Source organism: Scophthalmus maximus, chromosome 13, assembly GCF_022379125.1.
Source record: "Scophthalmus maximus strain ysfricsl-2021 chromosome 13, ASM2237912v1, whole genome shotgun sequence".
Taxonomy (NCBI): Eukaryota; Metazoa; Chordata; class Actinopteri; order Pleuronectiformes; family Scophthalmidae; genus Scophthalmus; species Scophthalmus maximus.
The window spans coordinates 23997147-24020327 of NC_061527.1; the positions used below are offsets into that span (position 1 = coordinate 23997147).

Below are 23181 nucleotides of genomic sequence, written 5' to 3' on the forward strand. Positions count from 1 at the left end.
GTGTTGTGAGTATCCACACCGTAACCTCCTCCACTCTTTTCTCCACTTGGTTGCATTGTTACATTGTCATTACATGGCACTTTGCTGATGTGTGGTCGGAGAATTCACTATGTTCTACAAGTGCAGAGGATTCAAGTTGATTGACTCTTTTATGACAGCCACTTCTTCTTCCTGTTCTCACACAGATGGTGCCGAACATGTCATCTTTTCCTTCCTTTCTGCTTTAAAACATCATTCCTGTTTCTAGCTCCAGGAGCGTGATGTTTTTCTGCTGCCTCGGCTGCAAATCCTTTGATTTTCAGTAAAACTGGTGGAGGGATTTGTTACATTGTTACATTATATGAAAAAAAAGAAGATAAATGAATAGTTCACGTAAGATTTGAACTTGGATTTATTTAGTGCTTTTCAAGGTTCCCAAGGCTGCATTCAGGGTTTGGAAAATAAACTAAAAAACAATAAATGTAAAACACCAGTAGTCAAAGACCTTTGTGAACAGTTGGGGGTTTAAGAAGTTTTATTTTTATTTTTTGTGTCCAGAGACGGGGTATTGCAGATCTCTACCTGGAGAGAGTTCCAAAGGGTTCCACAGGTCCTCAGGCTGGTACGGGGGGTGGAGTGTAGGGTCTGGGATGGGGTACGGGGGTGGAGGTGGTCAGACGTGTGATGAGGGGCCAGTGAACAGAAGCCAGTGTGAAGGTGGATGAGGTTGGGGGTGATGTGCTGCCGGGGCTTGGTTTGGGTCAGAACCCTGGAAGCTGAGTTCTGCACATACCGGGACCTGTCCAGTTGCATGCTGGGACTCCTGGACAGAACTCTGTCTCATCACCACCTCCCATCTGGAAAAGTCAGAGAGTGATGGGTAAATGAATTTTCCCCTCTGTGTCTGTAACCCTCTGTATTTGTGTCTGTTTTTTCAGATTTGGGATTTAGCTGATCCTGATGGAAAAGGCTATTTGGACAAACAGGTGGGGCCTCAGTCTTTGACGACTCCCTGTTAAAGTAATGTTTACGTAAAACATTATTGTGACTGACTGCAGGATGACGGACAATGACAAATCTAATAAGATGACGCTGGTTGTGTAAAGAGCTAATGCTAGCATCTCCAGCTCAAACGTGGACTTGTGTAGAAGAAAGAGCATATGTTTTGTTTCCTACATATGATTATTTTCTCTGTTTCCTATCTGAATAGTTATAATAGTGTACTGTGTATGAGAGGTGTTTGACAGGTGCACTGTGTGTCGTCTCTCTCAGGGGTTTTACGTGGCTCTGCGCCTGGTGGCCTGTGCTCAGAGTGGACAGGAAGTCTGTCTGTCCAGCCTCAACCTCAAAGTCCCGCCCCCAAAATTTGTGAGTGCGACCTCCACTGTTACGGAATTAATGAGAAACCTACAGACCTTTTTACAATACACTTTATTCAGCCTTGTTTTAGATGCTCCGAATGATCAGTATGAGAGAAGAACAGTGCCGCAACAGCCATCTTTGTTTGTGTGATTTCAGAAGGACACCAGTAGTCCGTCTCTGAGCAGCACCGCTCCTGCCTCCTCCGAATCGCACTGGGCTGTCAGGGTGTGTAGGCGCGCACGCGCACGCACGCACGCACACACACACACACACACACACACACACACACACACACACACACACACGTAAACACACAAAAAGTAATAATAAGATTATTGTCATGTAATTAGTTGTTGGATGGTGACATATTGGTAAAGGGAGATACTGCAGATGGCCGTACTCTTGCATCATTTTCATGTTGCTTTTAATCCAGTCACTACATCAGCTATATCATTTTAACTCTCAAACATTAGCATCTGCCTTAAAAATACATTCTTTTTTGCAGCTCTGGTATTTCAGTGTAGTAAAACCTTACAGATCACATACAGAACCTGTGTGTTTTCCTTTGTAGCCGGAGGAAAAGGGTAAATTTGATGGGATCTTTGAGAGTCTGGCTCCAGTCAACGGCCTGCTGTCGGGAGACAAGGTCAAACCAGTCCTCATCAACTCCAAGCTGCCTCTGGACGTCCTGGGGAAGGTATTTGTCAGAGAACAGTTATGAAAAGGATTATGTGATGTTTGAGTTCCTCCCTGAGTAACAGTGAATGGCTTTACTGATCAGACCATGCTTCCTGCTGTTAGGTGTGGGACCTGAGTGACATAGATAAAGATGGCCACCTGGACAAAGATGAGTTTGCTGTGGTGAGTGTTCGTCTTCTTCCTCATCGTCTTCATTGTCACTGTTTGTTGTTTTGATTCTCCACTGGCTGAACAAACTGTGGATAACTACATCAGTTAGTGGCTGCTTCATTTATTACAACTTTCAAATACTGGGTCCGACCCTCCTCCCTCAGAACAACCTGATATCTTCTGCGTGGATTCTTCAATGTGCTCAATAAAGACACAAACAATTATGAATTGTTTCTTTGTCATTAGCTTAAACACATTGTGATTTACATGATCTGATCGCATTTATGACCAGTAAAGGTAGAAATCCACAGGGTTCACTGTAGGCTGTGGTATTTAAACAATTCTCAACCTGAGCCTGGTGTATCAGTCAGGGACCTCTCAGTTCGTTTTCGATTTGCAACAGGCGTTACCAGCGGACGCAGAGCAAAATGTGTCCTGATGCAATTGGATAGAAACTACAACCAGTGAGAACAACGGATCATGTGTTGTTGAGCAACATACTAGAGATGTCTGTGATGATGATTCCACAATGTCTGTGAACCAGTGTTTTTGCGGCAGAAATGTGAAAATATCAGGTACTTTTAATCAAATGCTCGTTTATCAGCAGCAGCCATCTTAGTTGTTTACAAAAGTCCCTTCCCTCTGCGTCATGGCATAAACCCCGCCCATTATCACATAATCGGTTGTGATTTGACCGGCAAGACTTCTGCTGGAGGAAATCACTTCCCAATGCAGAGCAAATGACATGAGCTCCCAGAATTCATCTGATTCCCAGGCTAGAGAGAAAATTGTGTAAATTAATATTCTTCACACCATTACAATACCACCACAACCATCAGCCATTGCCATTGCCATGTTGTTCACAAAAAAAGATTTGGACCCGACCTTTGAACCTGTATGCCAGAGCAGATATCAATTTTTCTGATCTGTGGTGAGTGTGAGTGAGTTTCCTTTCTTCAGCTGACAGAAGTAGAAGCGTCTGTGGTCGTCTGTTATACAGCTTCAGAGGATCCACCTCCTCTGTTCCTTTGGCACCAACAGTTGTTCCACACTCAAACCATTAAGTCTGTGACCTACATCTGAACCCAATCATCATGTCTGCACGCTTTTTAGATATGTGCACTAACTGGTTTAAGAGCACAGGTAAACCATAAAGTGGTCACTGGCTGTATTTGGAGTTGATGCAGTACATCTCAAACTGTCAGTCATCGTTACCACCATACAAACGCTGCATAGGCTGTAAAAGAATGTATAGATTCAGGTGTTGTTTCACATTTAAAGTATATCAGACATTTTAACCAATTCTTTTGGTACACCTCATTCAGTGAACATACAATCCATCATTCCTCAGGCCATGCACCTGGTCTACCGGGCCCTGGAGAAAGAGCCTGTTCCCGCTCTCCTCCCCTCATCCCTCATCCCTCCGTCCAAGAGGAAAAAGAGTCTGGGCTCGGTGGTCACTTCTGTGCCTGGACTGCCTGCCAGCCCTCCACCTCCGAAGGACTCCCTGCGCTCCACACCGTCCCACGGAAGCATGAACTCACTCAACAGTACCGGCAGCCTGTCGCCCAAACACACACTCAAGTCCGGACAGGTAATGCCACACACACAAACACACACACACACTCTGTAGGCAGCTTCATCAGTAAACATGATAATTCATGCTTTAATGGATTACAGGAAATAAATCCAAAATAATAATCAATAATAATGATCAAAATAATTGAAAGGCACACATGGAAAGATATAGAAAGTCACGTCAGAGCAAAGAGGGTTGTGTTTCTCTAATCAGGAACTACTTTGGTCTCAGACCTTTAAATTGCATTATTTTGATCAAGGCTGTACGAGTATACTTTGTACTGTAGGGAACTTTATACACACAAAAATTGGTATCAGTGGCATCAGGTGATGAGCAATATAAATAAAATGTGGGCCCACATTCCTGTATTATCTTGTATGATTGGGTATCTGGTGATACAGAATCAGATGTAATATTGAAAAATTTCAAATAACAGCCGAAACCTGATAAATCTGTCATTTTTTCAAAACTCTGGATCAAATAACTTCAATTAATGATGTGATATTAATGAAAAAATGAACCAGGAGAATGCATCTCCTCAACTGATGGAACCCACCAGAGAAACGATCGCTTTGCTGGAGCTGTTGGATAAACACTGTGCGACTGTGTGGCCTACTATCAACGCCAATATGATTATCGATATTGGCCATTTCTTAAGCCGATTTGCTGATAAGATGATTTCGTTATAAAATGTGCTACTTTGGCTATGATGCAGCCGCAGTCATGACTCTCTGGACTTCATCAATGTCCCATCCATGTCTGTTTGTTCAACTTCATGATAATAATGCTGCTGAAACAGTAGCTCCCTGCACTTGTGTGTGAGGGTCATGTTGAAAGGTTCTGTGAATAAAACATTTGCTTTAAGGGAAATATTATCTTTAAGAGTTTGTATTTTTCTAAATTTTGACCCCTTTTTTTACTGCAGACAGATATCGGTTCTCGTCCTCTTATTAGAAGATCAGTAATAATTGATATCAGTATCGGCCCTGAAAAAGCCATATGGGTCGACGCCTACAGTCCATTTTCAATTTACTGTTCGCTCTGATTGTTCACTGGTGTTTCTGGACAACAGCCTTGTGTAGCTTCCACGAGCAGTCTGAGGTGGCTCCGGACTTCTGTGATAATTCGCTGCTAGTTAATTTGTAGCTAAGCAGGATGTGCTCCGCCCGGCCTGGTGTGCATGTGCTGGGTTATATACACCGTACACACTACACTAAAACAAGATACACTGTTAGGTATGGATAGGTATTATACACTGTAGCTGTGCATGAAATAACAAGTGGAGAGCATTCACGTATTGGTGCAAAAGCAAATGAATTCAAACTGTAATATGGTACTTGAGTGTTCGTCTTTGATGAGCCTGATATTCTTTTCTTTACTAAAGAAAGTTTAAGAAAGTACATTTTGATAAACCTCTTATTTTACTTGCCACCACAGTTCTTTTGCCCTGTCACTCAGAAGCTGTGATTTAGGTACAAAAAGACACTGGTCACTTTTTGACTTTCACTATAAAAACTCTATTACACTGCGGTATGTTCCTTATCCCTCATCACTTCCTGGTAAGTGACCAAGAACTTTTGTGTTTCCAGTGTAGCGCATCTCATCTCTTATGTTCTCAGCATTCATTGAACTGGGTGGTGCCAGTGTCAGACCGTGGTCGCTATGACGACATCTTCCTGAAGACGGATGCGGACCTGGATGGTTTTGTCAGCGGACTGGAAGTAAAAGAAATATTCATGCAGTCTGGACTATCTCAGAATGTCCTCGCCCATATATGGTAGGGACTCACATTTCATGCTTGACGGTTAATATTTGCTATATATGTTATATTTTGTACCACTTTCTAATGAAGCAATCTTTATAATCAGGTAATAAATTGGTAATAAATAATTGACTGATGACATCAGCTCTACCTATTGCAAATGTTTTTAAATCTTTGATTTTTTAGCCGGTTGGAGGCCAAATGTAACCCACTTGGATATTTTCTGACAAATCCCACGGCCATCAGCTGATCACGTGCTTATTGAAAACATGTTAGCAAACCACAGGTGATAGTGAACCAGTGACCCTGAGGGGTGCATTCAAACACACTGGATATGTCTTCAAATAAAAGAAAGGCCCAGTTGAGGATTTGACTTCCAGTCTGCAGCATGTTTCAGGCACATGTGTATTCATTTCTCTCTCCACAGCGAGGCCAGTCTGCTCAGTATAAGTGAGTCAACGTCTGCTGACTATCTGCTCTCTCCTGCAGGGCTCTGGCGGACACGAGGCAGATAGGAAAACTGACCCGGGAGCAGTTTGCCCTCGCGATGCATCTCATCCAACAGAAGGTCAGCAAGGGCATCGACCCTCCACAGGCCCTGACTGCTGACATGATGCCTCCTTCTGAAAGAGGCACTCCTGTACCAGTAGGTCTCTCTTGCACGCACGCTTATAAGATTTGGTTCCTTTTAACATTTAATCTTCACATCAAAGAGAATAAGACTAATATCAGATAACACAGAAACGGAACACTAAATGTTGTAAGAATTGTTTATGTTGACATTAAATGCTTCTGTTTTTAATCATTATTGTAACTCAGTCATTCCTGTCTATGTCTGCAGAGTATGTCAGGATACATGACCCCAGTGGGATCAGAGATGGCTGCTCTGTCTGATATGAGAAGGGTGAGTTAATACTTTGTCTTCACTCCTGATCTTTCTCCTTCTCTTTGCAAACTGGGACATTCATCCTGTTTCTTGGGCTTTAACAATTTCCCAATGTGCCAACTTCTTTTGGTGGTGGACAACTTATAATATTTCACATGTAGACATGAAAAACACTCATTGTAGGAGAGGTAAAGCAATTATGAATATCATTACTCTTTTGCTGCTGATTATTCTACCTCTCCCCTCTTCCTCCTCTCTCAGGCACTAATGTTCAAGTTGTGGGTAGGTAACATGGACCTACGGTGTATTATCCTCCGAATGCTTCAGTAGCTGCCACAGGCTGATTACTGGAAAGCATTTGCAGTATGTTTCTCTCCATTCCAACAAGGGAAGATTCAAGATGTCACATGTAGTTTAGCAGCACTCCGGCTCTGTGTTCTGTTTCTTCTCAAGACATTCGTGTACACTCTTGGGCTAGCGCCGTTAAGAAAATGCTAGTGGGGGAAAAATATTAGAATTTATTGTGAGAAAGTCCCTTATGAAAACTTTTTGACAGTTCTCAAAGTGGGATTCATAAAATTGCAAAATCCTGAATCTTTCCTCTCCATGGCAGTGGTGGCGACACTCCCCCGACATGTTGGTGACTGGCCCCGCCCCCACCTACTGAGTCAACCTCTGTGGTTCTTATTGACCATCCTCTCTTTACCTCTTCCTCCTGCCATCGGGCCTCATCTGCCATGGCTCAGTTCATCTTCCCACTGCCCTCATTGAATACTGTTCACTATGTCAACCTGATCTTTTCTTGTCTCGCTCTCCTTCTCCGTCTGCTCATCTCTCTCTCTACAGGACAGCTCCAGTTCAGTGGGTTCAGGGGAGTTCACCGGCATCAAGGAGTTGGATGACATCAGCCAGGAGATAACCCAGTTGCAGAGGTAACAACTGACAGCCGCCACATAACACCCACTTGGACTTAAACATCAGTTTTGAAGCTGCCTAGAAAATGAATAGATTACATGGAAACAGTTACATTTTAAGCAGCCTCACAATTATCCTTTGTACCAGTATAGCCTTTGTCACTAGCACATGTCATTTAGCTTAAGCTTCATCCTGTAGCAATCATCTGCAAGCAGCAAGATATTTACATGATTCAGCCTGGAGTTTAGTTTTGGTTTCACTCTATGATGAATTTACTTGGTGATTTTCTTTGTCAAAGATTCTCCAAACATTCGCTGTCTCATTAATCATCTGCCCTCACCCACTTTCAGACTGTTTTCACTTTCTGTCTGGTAATAAGACAGAGCATATCATGTATGATCCTGGTTTACCATTGTCTGTCCCTAATCCTTCTTACACAAGTCTGTATGTGCAGAAATACAAAAAAAAGTCTAATTAACCAGTAAAATGAGATAATTAAACTCAAACTGCAATTTTTTTTACCACGATTAGAAGATGAAAAAGCAAAAAAGGCTGATAATTGGTTTAACAAGAAAAAAATCTGCTGACAGGTTGCATTATGGATGGACACTCTGGAGGCAGCCACACATTTTACACGTTTTAGTCTTGAAATGCAACACTGTCGTTATATTTAAGCCCGACATCCTCTCCACTCTCCTCCGGACTTTTCTTGCCCATCAAAACAGAAACTTCTGGATGGAGATTTTTGGAGGATGTTTTTTATTGTAAACCTAAATGTGGAGTTAGTGTGGATGCGGCCTCATTGGTGCCATTGTGGTTACCAGTTGTGTTTATTTTGTCACCTTTTTAAAAAATTAATATTTTTGTCATTCTATTTGAACCAATGAAGCTTCACCGCATATGTTACATCACACATCAAAACAACGAAGAAAAAAAAAATGTTTCCAGACTGAAGTATAGACAGACGTGAATCCAAAGATTTTAGAATATTAAAGATCCGTCTCAATCTCTCTAGTCTAGTGACTAATTTTTCCAAGGTCAGTGATAAACGTTGCCTTAGCTACGTACTCTCTGTACCTGCCACTGTCACTACTGTATCTACAGAGCCGTAGTTCACATATGACTATGACCGGCGGAAGGATAAGTAGTTCCTATCAACCAGGCATTATTTAGATTATCCTGATGACAGCTAGTTCCTTTGTACTTGTTACTTGATAAAATACACATTTACCCAAAATTACTTAGTTGAAATATACATTTTTTTAGTCTGAGGAGCAGTCCGAGAACAGGTAACTTCGGAATTGGAAGTATCAATATTTCAATATCAATCCTTACACATGCACATCATGGAAAATGTTTGGATTTTTGAAATGGAAAATGTGTAGGAACCCTGACACATTTTACACAGTACTCCATGTTGGTGGTCAATCCAAGTGTCATAGTCGTCCCATGAGAGCAGAAAGACCCTCATGAAGTCAGACATTTTAAAATGTGTTCTTTTAGAATCTCACAAACTTTCAGTCCCAGTCCCCACACCGACAGTTGACTTGCACCTGTGTGTGTGTTCACAGTTCACCAGGTTGAAGGCAATTGTGTCCCATTTCTGAAAAATACTAACACACAGTACTTGATGTGCACTTATCCTAAAACTGCGTCAGAGGTGTGTTCGGATCTCATTTTATCCCACAATTTAAAATAGTGTTCTACATCAAGGGCATTCATTCATTTCTATAATAGAATATCCTTAATGAAAAGATGATGACATGGTGGACACAGCAGCAGAGGTTACCTGCCCACAGCTAACCCCACAGTACCCTCACCCCCGCACTGTATGTACTGCCATCCATCCATCATCCATCCACTTCCATTGATGTGTGTATTTTATCAATTTTTGTTTGTTCACCACTTACTCTCCATGCTGCGTCAGCACTCTTGCCTTTACCCAGTGGAATACTCTCAGGTAAAAACACAAGCTACCGAATATCTGTGGCATTCTGTCAAATGTGCTGTGACCCGCTCAGTGAGCAGTGGCTCTGTCTGCTGCACATCTTGCACTGTGCTCCTCAGGAGGCTTCACATACTTTCATCATGTGGGTGTTTGTTAAAGGACGTTTCTCGTCTGTCGTCTGTCTTACAGTTGAACATTCACACAGGCTTTACCTGTCCAGGGAACAGAAAAGGATTCATTTGGTCTGAAAAGACTAACTTTAGATTTATCTAACACAGACCGCTGGAGCCACATAACCTAAGATACATTGTTGAATCCATTTTGTCTTAATGGCCAATGTGAATAGGAGGAATGATTACAGATAACTAGACCTGTTACGTTACATTACGTCCACACTAATTCGTTTTCATTTTAAAAAGACAACCATGTCCGTCCTGAAGAGCATTTTAGCTCTGTATCAGAAACACTTTCCGTCCATACTAACAAACCTGAAAACATATCACGTAACCATTCACGTGCACCCGGCACGTGCATGTCAGTCTAAAGAGTAAACAGATTGTCTACTCAACAGTTGGTTGCTTAGTTGCAGAAAATACTCCCGATGGGGAACAGCAATGGTGAAAAGTCAGAGCAGGGATTTCTTTTCTCTGACAAGTGATGAGGTGGAACGTTTTGTGATGGCACATGTTGGCAAAGCTTTGCATTCACTGTTGGTCCATGAGTCATGACTGATATCAGCGCCATTGTTTCTGAAAGTCTCCGTTTCTGTCCAGACTAAAACATGGCCGATGAATTCTCAAAAAAAAAGAAGGCCAGCGGTGATGCCAAAAGGAATACTCTGGCGTAGTGTGGACGATGTAGCAAAAGGGATGCGTTTTCAAATGGAATACATTTGTGTGGATGTAGCCATAGATTCCTGGCTATTGTTTTAAGAAAGACCTTAATCCAGTGGTTAATATGAATTTAATGTGTTCAGAGGACAGTGAATTTGCAAATGACTGTTTCCTTCCCGTGCAGTATTTTGAGTGACAGTGGAATGTATTAGAAACGCACACAAGGTCACACCACTCGCTCAGAATGGGCAGCATCATATTTTATTCTCAGTAAGCAGTTTACTTTGAGTCTCTTCTATATGTGCCGTACAGTGTCTTGTTACTCTAACATGTTGATGTGTGTTCACAGCAGCGGAATGGCAGATTTCTTTTCATAAATGATAATTATGCTTGTTTGTGTCTGTGTGCACATGTTTGTATGTGTGGGTTTCAGGGAGAAGTACACTCTGGAGCAAGACATCAGGGAGACGGAGGAGGCCATCCGATACAAGAGTGCAGAGGTGCAGGTGAGAGCAGCTTGTCTTGGTCTGACCTCTTGTGGAAACCCTAGATTGGCACTTATACATTGATTGAATCCATTTTCCAACCAGGAGATGCAGAATGACCTGGACAGAGAGACAGCCAGCCTGCAAGAGCTGGAGGCTCAGAAACAAGACGCCCAAGAACGCCTGGAAGAGATGGACCAGCAGAAACACAAACTAGAAGACATGCTGAACGAAGTCCGGATCAAGTGCCAGGAGGAGTCTCAGATGGTGAGGACCAGACTGTGTCCACAAAGTCGTGAATAAGAACAGTTAATTTATTAGATCTATAGTATGTTATTGTTATTGTTAATGTTGGTGATTTTTTAATTATTTTTGTTTCGTTTGTTCAGCTAAGGGAACAAATCTAAGGGAGGCAGGAGCAGCAAATGGTCTCAATAACTTAATGGCAAACTCCCTAGGTCCGATCTTTAATCATGATTTTTCTGTGCTTGTCAGATCTCAACGCTTCAGAGTCAGATCCATTCCCAGGAGTCCGACCTGCAGAGCCAGGAGGAAGAACTGAGCCGGGCAAAGGCCGACCTAGGCCGACTGCAGCAGGAGGAGAACCAGCTGGAGCAGAGCTTAGCTGCCGGGAAGATCCAGCTGGAGACCATCATCAAGTCCCTGAAGGCCACGCAGGACGAGATCAACCAGGTTTGTGTGCATCTGTGTCTGGAATCTGTCAGCAGGGTGCGCCACTGCACTGCAATAATCTACTTCTTTATCACCAGTGGAGTCAGTATTTTGTCCCGTTGCACTACTAGAAGACATGGAACACTGTGTGTGTGTGTGTGTGTGTGTGTGTGTGTGTGTGTGTGTGTGTGTGTGTGTGTGTGTGTGTGTGTGTGTGTGTGTTATGTAGCCGCAGCTGCTGAGGTGTGTCGTCTGTTTCCTACCAGCTGCTCATTACACGCACACCTCACTTAACCTGCTGCAGCTCACATACACAGCTTGAGTTTCTACGCACATGACTTGCATTTGGTGCAGGATTTCGGCTCCTCTCTCTGCTCGTAACCTCCAGTATGTTGAGCCCTGATGGGATTTATTCTCTCCTGAAAGTAACGACCACATGACTGAAGCCTGGACTCTGCCGCTGCTCCCTCCTGCAGTCAGGAGATCACATGGAGCGTTGATCGTTTCCTCATGCTCTCCTGTAATTTAATCCGGTCTCACTGCTTCTGGGAACAGTCATTTTGATTTTCACGACATGGTCCAGCTAGACCTTTTTACTATTCATAAAACCCTACATAAAATCTGCCACCCAGGGATGTTCCAGTGGTTCAGAAAACGAAAGGACCCAAAAACAAAGTCTGAATCCATACGTGCCCCAACGCCCTAAAACCTATCTTCTGAGTATTACGATAGGCCTCAGAGGCGGCTGAGAAAAGTTTTTATAACATAGTTCTGCTGCTGTGCTCAGCTCAGACTTAAGTGAGTTACAATTAGTTTTCATAGGAAATAGTAATAATGGAAACTGCTGTATAATATACTGTACTTGTCCATTTATGCTAAGCATCTTCCAAACTTGCAGTAATAAGGAGAAATGACTGTGGTCATCAACTTCATGTGTGTGATATCCTCTACCCCAGGGTGATGGAGCTGAATGGAAGTTCATTTGTGCTGCTCACCGAATTCAAAACCTTTAATATAATGCACCATTTCTTTCTAGAAACAGTTTACTTATTATTTCTTAATCCATCGATCATGGTTTTCACATTGTCCAGTCTAATACTCCACAAGCACAGATCTTTGTATAGAAGTTTGATGCAGAGTCAGTTTGTTGGTTTAACTCCAGCAGGTCTTCAGCTCTCAGGTCTCTGTGCAGCCCTGTGTTACTGAACTGTGCATGTGTCTTGTGTGTGCCTTGCAGGCTCGCAGTAAATTGTCCCAGATTCAGGACAGCCAACATGAAGTGTCGAAAAACATCGAGCGGTATAACAGCACCTTAAATGGAACCCACGGAGGCAGCATGACCAACCTGGCTGACATGAGCGAGGGCTTCAGTGAGAAGGAGAATGGAGGATTCCCAGCCATGGTGAGAGCAGCACAGGTCAGGACCTCTGCTCGTACCTTCCAGTGTGGCTCATAATTATAGTTCTGACTCTTATTCTATGACGGTAAATATGTTGCAAAATGCATGCGCTTGTAGACTGGATTTGTGAACTTGTAGAATACAATGTGAGAACTTTGAACCTGTATGTTGAAATTTTCACTCACAGAAAATATTCAGACCTGTGTTCTGAATTTTAAGTCACACAGAAAATATTCACAAATGTGTAGATTGATATTTACATTAATACAATGGCAGCTGCAAACTTGTAATCTAACATTTACTCAAATTACATTTTTTTTACAGCCACAGCTCACTCAATACAACCTCTCGAATCTGCCATTGCAACTTCACAAGTGACGAATCTGTCACTCATTCACAAACATATTACTGGCAATTCAATTTCCATGTCGCATATCATATCTACCGTGGCGAATATGGCTTTAAAAGTAAGCTCTTGTATTTGCCATTGTATTCATGTAATATCAATCTACATATTTGTGAATATTTTTTGTGTGACTTCAAATTCACAACAAGGGTGTAAATATTTTCTGAGTGAAAATTTCAACATATAGGTTCAAATTTTTCTACAAGTTCTCACATTTTATTCTACAAGTTCACAAATCCAGCCTACAATCGCATGCATTTTGCAACATATTTACCGTAAACAACATTCAAATAAAATAAAAATAATTTACAGTATAAGCAGTTGACCATCATGTACTGATGGGCTGTCGTCAGAGGGAAACTTTTCCATAGTATTTTTGAGTTTTGGCTCTTTACATGTATGTTGCACAATGACCATGTGTGCTCCAGTCACATACAAACATGCCGACTGCATCCTGAGAAGCGGCTACGCTATAGAAGAACAAAGGTTTCATCACTCTGGTTCCTTTAGCAGAGCTAAAAAGAAAAGTTCCTCATTCAGTGAGGAACAGTGATCGTGAACTGCCAGCTCGTTTTGTACCTCAAGCAAAAAACATTTTTTTCACCACCAAGGCACCTCAGAATAAGCTACATTCCTAGATCATTTTTCAATTGAATAGGCCATATTTTATTCATTAGGGCAATATAGTGTGTGCCTATATAAGTTGATTCAGTTATTTGATTATTAATTGAAATGAAAGTCCTGAGCAGAAACTTGGGTTTTATTCATAATAGACAGAGTTCTACAATATAACATGACATTCCTTTCTGTAAATAGTGAAAATGAAAACATATGCTACAATATACAGCATAATTATTCACATATACAATGAATATATTAATCAGCCTCCTTTCGACACACATACCCTTAAACAGCTGTTTATTCCTCAACTGTCTTTTCATTAAAAGTTGTCTCAAGAATATATGATTGTGTAGTTTTTTAAATAGGTTTTGACAGTATTTCAGACTTGAATTCTCCTGTAGCCAGTAGATTTAGGGCTGCAACTAGCGATTATTTTCATTAACGATGAATCTGTCTTTTATTTTCCGATTAATCGATTCGTTGTTTGGTCCATAAAATGACATCAAATTATGAAAAAAGTCGATTGTGTTTCGCGAACCACAAAGATGATTTGTTTTGTCGAAACCCCAAAGATATTTAGTTTACTGTCATAGAGGAGCAAAGAAACCAGAAAATATTCACATTTACGAAGCTGAAATCAGAGAATTCTGACTTTTTTTCTATTAAAACTACTTGAACCGATTAATCGATTAGTTGTTTGGTCCATAAAAGGACATTGTTGAGGTCCAACTATCAAAATAGTTGCCAATTAATTTAGTAGGCGATTACTTATCGATTAATCGATTAACTGTTGCAGCGCAAAGTACATTTATACAGCGCATTCATACAGTAAATTCCCACTTCATAGTTTATTCGCCGGTAATCATCAAGTAAAAGATAACCAGCAGTTTGGTATAGCATACCAAATTCTTTACTATCATTTTTGTCATGTGAACTGTAATTTTCCTCTGCCTCTGTGCTCCCTGCAGATTAGTCTTCTAGCGTTCCCCTCTGCTGTAATATTCCACATTTCAGTTCTGCTGTTATTCACTGTACTCACAGTGACATTACTAACTTGGCCCAGTTCCTCTCACACCTGGAGCAGCGGAACAAACTCACACATGTTGCTTTGGTTCCACACTCTTTAGGCTTCATTTGGTTCTTAAGTGTCAATCTAACTGCAGAATGCACATGGCCGCTTTATTAGGTGGAAACAATGTTAAATAGTTTTGTTGGCAGTAGTTTTCATATAACCTGGGAATATTTGTGTGAGTATATGAAAACATATTGATGCTTTTCACATTTCATGTTATGTCTGTGCTGGGGTCTACCTTTTTATGGTTCATTAGAGTATCTGCATTGTGTTTCTCTGGAAACCATGACTCCAGTTTTTTTAAGGTGATAATACACAAAAATCACATTTTCAGTGTTGGTGCACAAAAATGTGTGTATCTGTGAAGCCTTCCAGCCCACAAACTGTGAAAAAAGACCACACAGCCTGGCTCTGAACAACTGGTTTAGATTTCTCTCCCACTCTGATGTCACAGTTGGACTCTTCCGGGTGACCCCGCCTGCAATCGGTTGATCAATCACAACAGACTGGGCCATCTGGCCAGTCAGAGCAGACTGGGGTTCATCTGGAGGTGGGGCTAAATGAAATTCAGCCGTTTTAGACAGATGATGAAAAGTGGAGCTGCAGCAATGGGCAGTATGAGACACTCAACATTAGAGCATGTAAACCTTTTCAATTGGTAACACAAATTTAAAATATTAACCTGAATATGAGCATAATATGTCACCTTTAAATTCAAACTCAGTTTAATGATCAGGGAGGTTAAGCAGGTCAGAACTCAAAGTGACATGTTCCCAATAATCCCTCAATGTCCAGATATAAAATGATGCAGGCCAAGCTGTATTTCATATGTGGCACCACAATATTTAGTTAAAGTATCTCCACATGAGAAAAGAAATAATCAAAATGACTGAGCAGCTATAGATGGTGTTGATATGGATACTGTCTCTCTAGAATTCTTATGTAAATGTAGTGTAGCCCAACATTCACTGTTGATTTTTAGTCACGAGAAACATTGCAGTGGCTAACAGAGATTTGGCGGTTCACTTATCATCAAATGCAAATTCAGATTTAATGAAAACAAACCACAACACCACAAATGTACATTTGATACTGTGTAATACTGTGTGTGATACTTGTAATATGTGCATTGAATTATGTTGCTATGTTTGTCCAGCAAGGAACCAGTTTTGAGTTATATGTAATTCAACAGATATTCCAACACCTAATGTAGTCCATTCAGTAAAGCAAATGTTGTTTTTCTCTGTACCATAGGAGGATCCGTTCAAAGTGAAGCCATCAGTGTTCACCAGCCAGCCTCAGGAGCTTCCCACAGACCCCTTCCACTCTGAAGACCCCTTCATCACAGACCCATTCAAAGGTCATTACCCCTTTTTTACTTCCAATGTTCCCATCTTCCTCTATCTCTTTTCTCATTTTCCTCTACACCCGTCTGTCTTTACTTTGCCTCTGTTGTCCTCTGTCAGCTGACTGTGTTTACTTCTTTCCTCCAGATGGCTTCTTTTGGTTTCAGCTTGAGTTGCTCTCTGACTATCTTCTATGTCTTCCTCCTGTCCTCCTCCTCTGCTTCATTCTTCTCCTGTAGGTGACCCTTTCCAACACGACCCTTTTGCAAAGCAGCCACCAACGTCCACAGGTATTTACTTCGGGTAAAAAAGCTCAAAAGCTGAAATCACTCATTTAAAAAAGTATTTAGACCCTTAATTCAGTATTGTAGAACCCTGTTGTCAACAATTACAGCTTTGAATCTTGACTGTCTATAAAACATGTTTTCTTTCTTTCATTATAATATTCCAAAAATTTAGCAAATGAATTCTGAGAGTGATATTTAAACACATTGGCCCTTCCTAACACAACCAAGTTATTCAGTGAGCAAATCAGCAAAACAAAAATTATAAAACCATAAACATCTTTGAAATGGCTTGTGCAGCATCCAGTCCTAAATACTGGTCAAATGAAGAACCTCTGCCTTCTGTCCCACTCATTGATAATTTAAAAAAATCACACTGATAATACAATATATGTTGTTTTATTTTTATGTGCTATGGTATGACAATACCATTTGATAAGTTAAAAATAATTTTGTAAACATAAACTACCCCATTCTGGTACAATGGAAAGCCCCTGGAAAATCAAAAAGTTTGAACCTCTCAAATAATGTTTATGCTGCAAGATTGGCCTGGGCTTGTCTTTTGTTGATGATTGGTGTATTGATGCGTAAACCAGCAGGTGTGTGCATCTGTGACTTGTGTAATACTTCCCTCTGATATCCTAGTTTCACTTCTCTGCTTACTAGATAAAGATCAGTGATAGAATGAGCAGTGAACCTCACGCACCAGATCCTCTGTGAGCTCACGAACTGTCTCCACCGTAACACAGCAACACATGACTGATCTTCTGCCCCTCGACTTGACTTTTCTCATGTGTCAAACCATCCTTCTTCATCATTTTGTGTAGAGACGTACATAGCAGAGACGCTTGTTAACCAGAAAGATTTAAATGTCCTGTTTAGAATTCATGAGTTACTGTGATGGTATTAGAACATAAAATAAAGCATCTCAGCAGTCAAGTAGACCTCACTCATCAATGGGTCTGTTGGCCTCCTCCCTGCATATTGATATCTAATTTTGTGGGACACACTTTTAAGAAATACAACAGTGACTTATAGATAGATAGATAACTTTACTGTCTGTCCCAAAGCAGTGACAGAAATTTTCCTTCGTAGAGGCTCCATAATACGTATGACATTAAAATTAAAAAATCAAAAAACATTTTAAACATACAAAGACAGCTGTTTTATTGCAGAGGGAATGAAAGATTTCCTCTAAATGTTTTTCCGGGCCAGAGGAACTTTGTACCATCTGCCTGATGTAGTAGTACCTGTAAAGAGTGGTGCAAGGGGACCTCCCTGAACACAGAGCGGTTGTACAGTTCAGATAGGGGGGTTTGTGGTGAACCATATTATCTTACTGGAATGATTTATTATGTGGGAGAGTCATATTCAGCATATCCAAGTTTGTGGCCATGGTTTTCTGCTGCAAAGTCTGTGCTGCTCCCTCTGGGTTAGAGAGGTGCTACAGGAGTTTAAGCATCTTGGAGTCTTGGAGGGTGTAGATGGAACAGTAGATGGACAGGTGCTTTACTGGAATGTGGACAGGAGGTAGTTGTGCATATTGTCCTAAAGAATGAGATCGTAGCTCATCTTATCATGGCTCGTCTTAGCCTTAGAGATGGGCTGAAGCTGAAATGTCTTATTGCTTAGTTCAGGAATTTCCTTTGCTCTTGTTAATTCCTGAGTCTGAGTTTTGAAGTTCCACACTCTTTTCAGCACTTTGCCCGCATTGAGCCATTGCGCGCTCATTCGTTCATTCAATCATTCACAGGCATGGTGCTCTAACACAACCTTAAAACCTGCCTGTTGTCTAATATTCTAGCCCTGATAAGGTTTACTAATTTTGTTACAATGTCAATTTATGTGGTCAAGTTTCAGTACCAACATACAAAGAATCTCAGGATGAATTATATTATGCAAGAATAACAAAGTTAAAGTTAAGCCGTAAGATCCAAGCGGTGTTCAACTCCCAATGTTGCTACTTGCTACTGCAAGGGTTGGCATGTAACTGTCACAAGGCGATACTGCTCCTGATCATGATAGTCGTGTTTGGGTTCTGGTTCTGTTATCAGATTAATGAAAAGACACAATTAAGATGGCTGACATTGTCCGTCCTCTCTGCTGCAGATCCTTTTGGAGGAGACCCGTTCAAAGAGACAGACCCATTCAAAGCTTCGTCAGAAGATTTCTTCAAGAAGACCACAAAGATGGACCCCTTCTCCACACCAGACCCCTTCAATAAGAGTGCCACATTACCTTCCAAGGTACTTGTTGAAGATCAGAAGTGGATTTTCCTTTGGAGTGATGGGTGCTGAGATTTCTGGTCGCAGTGCATTCAAACAGTGCAAACACGGATAAAAAAGTAAATGTGTATCAGTTCAGATTTTATATGAATAGTTGGAGGGGGTTGCTATCAAGGCATAATCGAGGTGTTTGGGTATGACTTGAATTAATTTTAGTCTGACATTAACATGGCATTTGTTCTTTTGCTTCCAGCAGCAAGCCAGTCACTTCACAAGCAATGACCCATTCTCTTCAAGTAACCCCAAACCCAGAGGAGCAGGTATGATCAGCGGCAACAGGTCAATTAAACACAACAAAGGAAACACAGTGACTTTCTTAATTTCTGTTCTATCGCTACACTGTTCCCCGGTCTCTAGTATCATTTTTGTTCAAGTAGATTGATTTTAGTGTCCTAGGCTCAGAACTTGAAGTGCTGAAGCTTATGATCTGCCTTCTAATAAATGCTTTAAATTGAGTGTTTGTGCTGCTTTCGGTCGTATTCTAAAAATTCTAAAAATGAAGGTTCCAGCAGCTACTTTCACTAAAATTGACATTTTTTACAGTCAGAAATTAATTTAATCCAATTTCTATTTTAGACAGAAGTTAATATACAAGTCTGTATGATATCTACTTGAATCATATGACTTAGTTCCTTTATATATCGATTAATTTGAGTTCTTCAATAATCTGAATAATGTGTTGTTATGGCACTCACCAGTCATGTTGTTCATAAAACTGTAAGAATTAAATTGGTGAATTGTATTAGCACATTTAAAAACAGCTACAGCTGACCAAAGTGCTGTATAAAAGAACTACATCAAAAAGAACGACATCAAACACAATTAATAAGCAATAATGTTAAAAACACAAGCAGAGTATACAACCATCTTATTCAACAAACTAGTTGCAGATGGGATAAGGCTGATTGGCTGTGTAGGAATATTGTAGGACTCCTCTCCTCTGACAGAGAGGAGTGATTAGAAAAATACTTCTCCTGTCTATGTCTCACTTACAATAAAGTTGTTTTTGCCTGTTCTCACTGAAGGGAAAGAACCTTAACTTGGCTTTTTACAATTAATCAACCAGAATTGAGGGCCCTGAACAATTTTCAATCTTTTAGAGATACAAGATTAAAATATAAACAAAACATTAACAGAGCCCATTAAAACCCTTAGCTCTTTATCATCCTGGCAATGACAATTACATTCAACCTTCTTGACAACCTCTGAACAGCTTTTAGGTGTTTTTGATATTTTTGATTCTCTGTGTTTGTTAGTGAGGTATTGCCTCAATGCTGTAGGTCTAAGTCGGCTCACAAACAAGTGGGTTGTTAGAGCTGAACATTTTAAGAAACCTAGTCACTATGGTCAGTCTTTGTAAATGTGCTTGTTGATAAAAAGTCAATGTGACTGTGTCGTTTTCAGACTTGTTTGGCACGTTGGACCCGTTTGGCAGCAGTTCGTTCTGCAGCAGCAGCAGTAACAGCTCCGCTGGATTTGCAGACTTCAGCCATATGTCAAAGCCCAGAGACCCTTTTGAAGGCAGGGCCAGCTGGCTGCCAGACTACCAGAAGGTACCAGAGGTCAAAACACTCATGTAATCCCACTGACTGCCACTAATTACAAAGGGTTTAAAAAAATGTATAAACCATGGAAGGACTGGATTAATAATTAGTTAATAGTACTTGGAAGTAATTCATCACGTTTGCTCGTGCTATCCTCACCATATTTAAATACATAAAAGATATAAAGTTTCATTGCCTCTCATGAATCACATATTGTTCCTCCCTCTCTTTCTTACCAGTCAGTGTTTGTGGAAGACCCATTCAGCAGGAAGAATGACACGCCAGCTCTGCCACCGAAGAAAAGTGTTCCCCCAAGACCCAAACCACCCAGTGGTGAGTCACACCATCACATTACATCACACTGCATCACACTGAATCACAATGCATCACACTACGTCACACTACATCACACTGAATCACAATGCATCACACTACGTCACAATATGCCACACTGCATCACACTGAATCACACTACGTCACACTACATCACACTGCATCACACTGAATCACACTACGTCACACTACATCACACTGCATCACACTGAATCACACTACGTCACACTACATCACACTGCATCACACTGAATCACACTACGTCACACTACATCACACAGCATCACACTGAATCACAATGCATCATACTACGTCACACTACGTCACAATATGTCACACTACGTCACAATACGCCACACTGCGTCACAATACGTCACCATACTTCACTATACGACCCACTACGTCAGAATGCATCTCACAATGTCACAATACATCACACTACATCCCAATGCATCACACTACGTCACAATTAGGCCTGGGTGTATGGAAACAATTCTTGTCTCGAAATTTTTTTTCATATTGATCGATATCGATAAATATCGTGATATAAGGAAAATCCCTATTTCTTTTCAAGCTTAAACGTTGTGAGATGTAAAGATATAATATTTAAACCAAAGTTAATTTTGGTTGAAGTATTAGAAGTTGAACATGTCAAATGTAGTGTACAACATTACACAACTGCTACTGTATAATGCACTTGTATAAATACAACTGCTACAAATGCTACACAGTTAGCAGCGCACGTTACTATGCTCCTTGTCGGATTTTAATTATTCCTTGGACACTTCTTTTAAGCATTGTCCACGTCTTTTGAGGCTCGTGCCCATCGGGATGTTTTCTTCGGTAACGCTGTTGCTCGAGTTAACATTTCTGGTCGTCATTTTCTCTTTCATCTTGCTCTCACTCCTGACGGACTGATGAGCTGCAGAAGGTCAAACATAAACAGAGCAGCTGCCGACTGCTTCTCCTACGCTCTGTGCTGTGTGCGTCTGTCAAAACATGGACGGAATTAGCTCTATTGAAGTTATATCGACGTGACTTAAATTTCTATCGAGGAAAAATTATCTCGCAATAATTATGGCATACGTCACAAAACGTCACAATATGCCACACTACGTCAAAATACATCACACTACGTCACAATACATTACGCTACGTCACAAAGTAAGTCACCATACGTCACGCTACGTCACAAAATGTCACACTGCGTCACACTACGTCACACTGGATCACACTGCGTCACAATGTCACAAGGTACTTCACAAAGTAAGTCACACAATGTCACAATACTTCAAAATACGTCACCTTAAGTCACACTACGTCACAATACGTCACACTACGTCACAATACGTCACACCACGTCACAATACGTCACACCACATCACAATACGTCACACCACATCACACTACCTCAGAAAGTACGTCACAAAATACGTCACACAATACGTCACAATTCATCACACTATATCCGCTTTGAAGAATGAGAAGAGGAAAAGTGATTCAACAGAATATCCTGTGGCTAACGCCTTATCTTTAAGGGCACTATCAGATATAGGTATACTAACAAAATAATTGTTGTATCTTTGTAAAGTGAGTTCTACTGTGACTGTCCAGTTTTTTCTGCCCAGTATAACGGATAAGATTTAAGTTTAGATTTCACAAAACAACCCCCCATTATCATTTTAAATTTTTTCTGGAAGACCGATGTAAAAGCTCCTCTGGGAGCATACAATACATCGCCTAACTGAAGCCAGTGTAACAATGGTTGGCTTAGAAAGGAAGTGAGACTTTGGCTTTCTGTATCAGAAACCAAGATGCTACCACATCACAATCATACCCATAGTTACCAGCTATCAGACTATCAGAAGCATGATGAAGATTTTAGGCAGGAGATGTTTGTAGGTCTCAAATTATGAATAATGCAATTTGTAATATTCAATAGAAAATAAATCATAAAGAAAGTAAGACGAGATAAGAGAGGAAAAAGTTTTAAAGTCACCTTTGACTTGAGGCATTGCAGCATTTAGTTATTGAGATATTATAATCTGCAAAGAACATTTACTGCTAATACTGTCAACGCGGTACTACAGTTAACTCTGTCCCATCGTCACATACACCATCTCAGCCGCTCTCTCTCTCTCTCTCTCTCTCTCTCTCTCTCTCTATCACTCACCACACACTCATTACACTCACAAATTATACACTGCTCCATTACCCACAGGAGCCACCTGATTACACTGCCTTATGTTGTAGCTGATATGAACTCTATGCTGTTTAAGAATGGTGTTGTTTGTTCTTTATAATTGTTGCCATGTTGTTGCATTAGTTCGCTCCGCACATATTTTTGTAATAATCCATACTGGCTCTTAAAGTGTGCTAAAAACATGATGATTTTATTAATACAAAGAAATCTATGACTTGAAGAAAATGCCCCCCCAGTCAAGGCTGATTGCCTGTTCGTGCCTAGTGCTCTGCCAGCTCCACAATTTACTGAAGCTCTGCTTCTGCAGATGCAGGTGTGGTATTTACAATGTTGTAGTTGTCTTTCCATGTCTGAAGATTGGTTCTTTAAATAATGATAGACCTCTACTATGACTTAATGGATGTCGGGGATATTGGTT

At 40.9% G+C, this 23181-nt stretch overlaps 1 protein-coding gene across 8 annotated transcripts in view; it reads left to right on the forward strand.

The window, feature by feature from the left end:
- Window positions 1-23181, forward strand: part of eps15l1a (epidermal growth factor receptor pathway substrate 15-like 1a) — a 40715-nt gene that overhangs the window by 2552 nt on the left and 14982 nt on the right. For 3 of the 8 annotated variants that reach the window (XR_004795632.2, XM_035647546.2, XM_035647541.2), the window contains exons 4-23: window positions 918-965; window positions 1252-1347; window positions 1498-1566; window positions 1913-2038; window positions 2143-2202; window positions 3542-3784; window positions 5389-5546; window positions 6021-6177; window positions 6373-6435; window positions 7264-7349; window positions 10547-10619; window positions 10704-10865; window positions 11094-11291; window positions 12508-12687; window positions 16023-16128; window positions 16354-16404; window positions 18508-18644; window positions 18877-18943; window positions 20088-20236; window positions 20467-20560. Coding sequence is in view for 7 of the 8 variants with exons in the window: in XM_035647546.2 (XP_035503439.1) it covers window positions 918-965; window positions 1252-1347; window positions 1498-1566; window positions 1913-2038; window positions 2143-2202; window positions 3542-3784; window positions 5389-5546; window positions 6021-6177; window positions 6373-6435; window positions 7264-7349; window positions 10547-10619; window positions 10704-10865; window positions 11094-11291; window positions 12508-12687; window positions 16023-16128; window positions 16354-16404; window positions 18508-18644; window positions 18877-18943; window positions 20088-20236; window positions 20467-20560 (2323 nt within the window). In the remaining variant the exon portion in view is untranslated. The remainder of the gene's footprint in view (window positions 1-917; window positions 966-1251; window positions 1348-1497; window positions 1567-1912; window positions 2039-2142; window positions 2203-3541; window positions 3785-5388; window positions 5547-6020; window positions 6178-6372; window positions 6436-7263; window positions 7350-10546; window positions 10620-10703; window positions 10866-11093; window positions 11292-12507; window positions 12688-16022; window positions 16129-16353; window positions 16405-18507; window positions 18645-18876; window positions 18944-20087; window positions 20237-20466; window positions 20561-23181) is intronic. The other 5 variants (XM_035647542.2, XM_047336750.1, XM_035647543.2 and 2 more) reach the window with 5 other exon arrangements.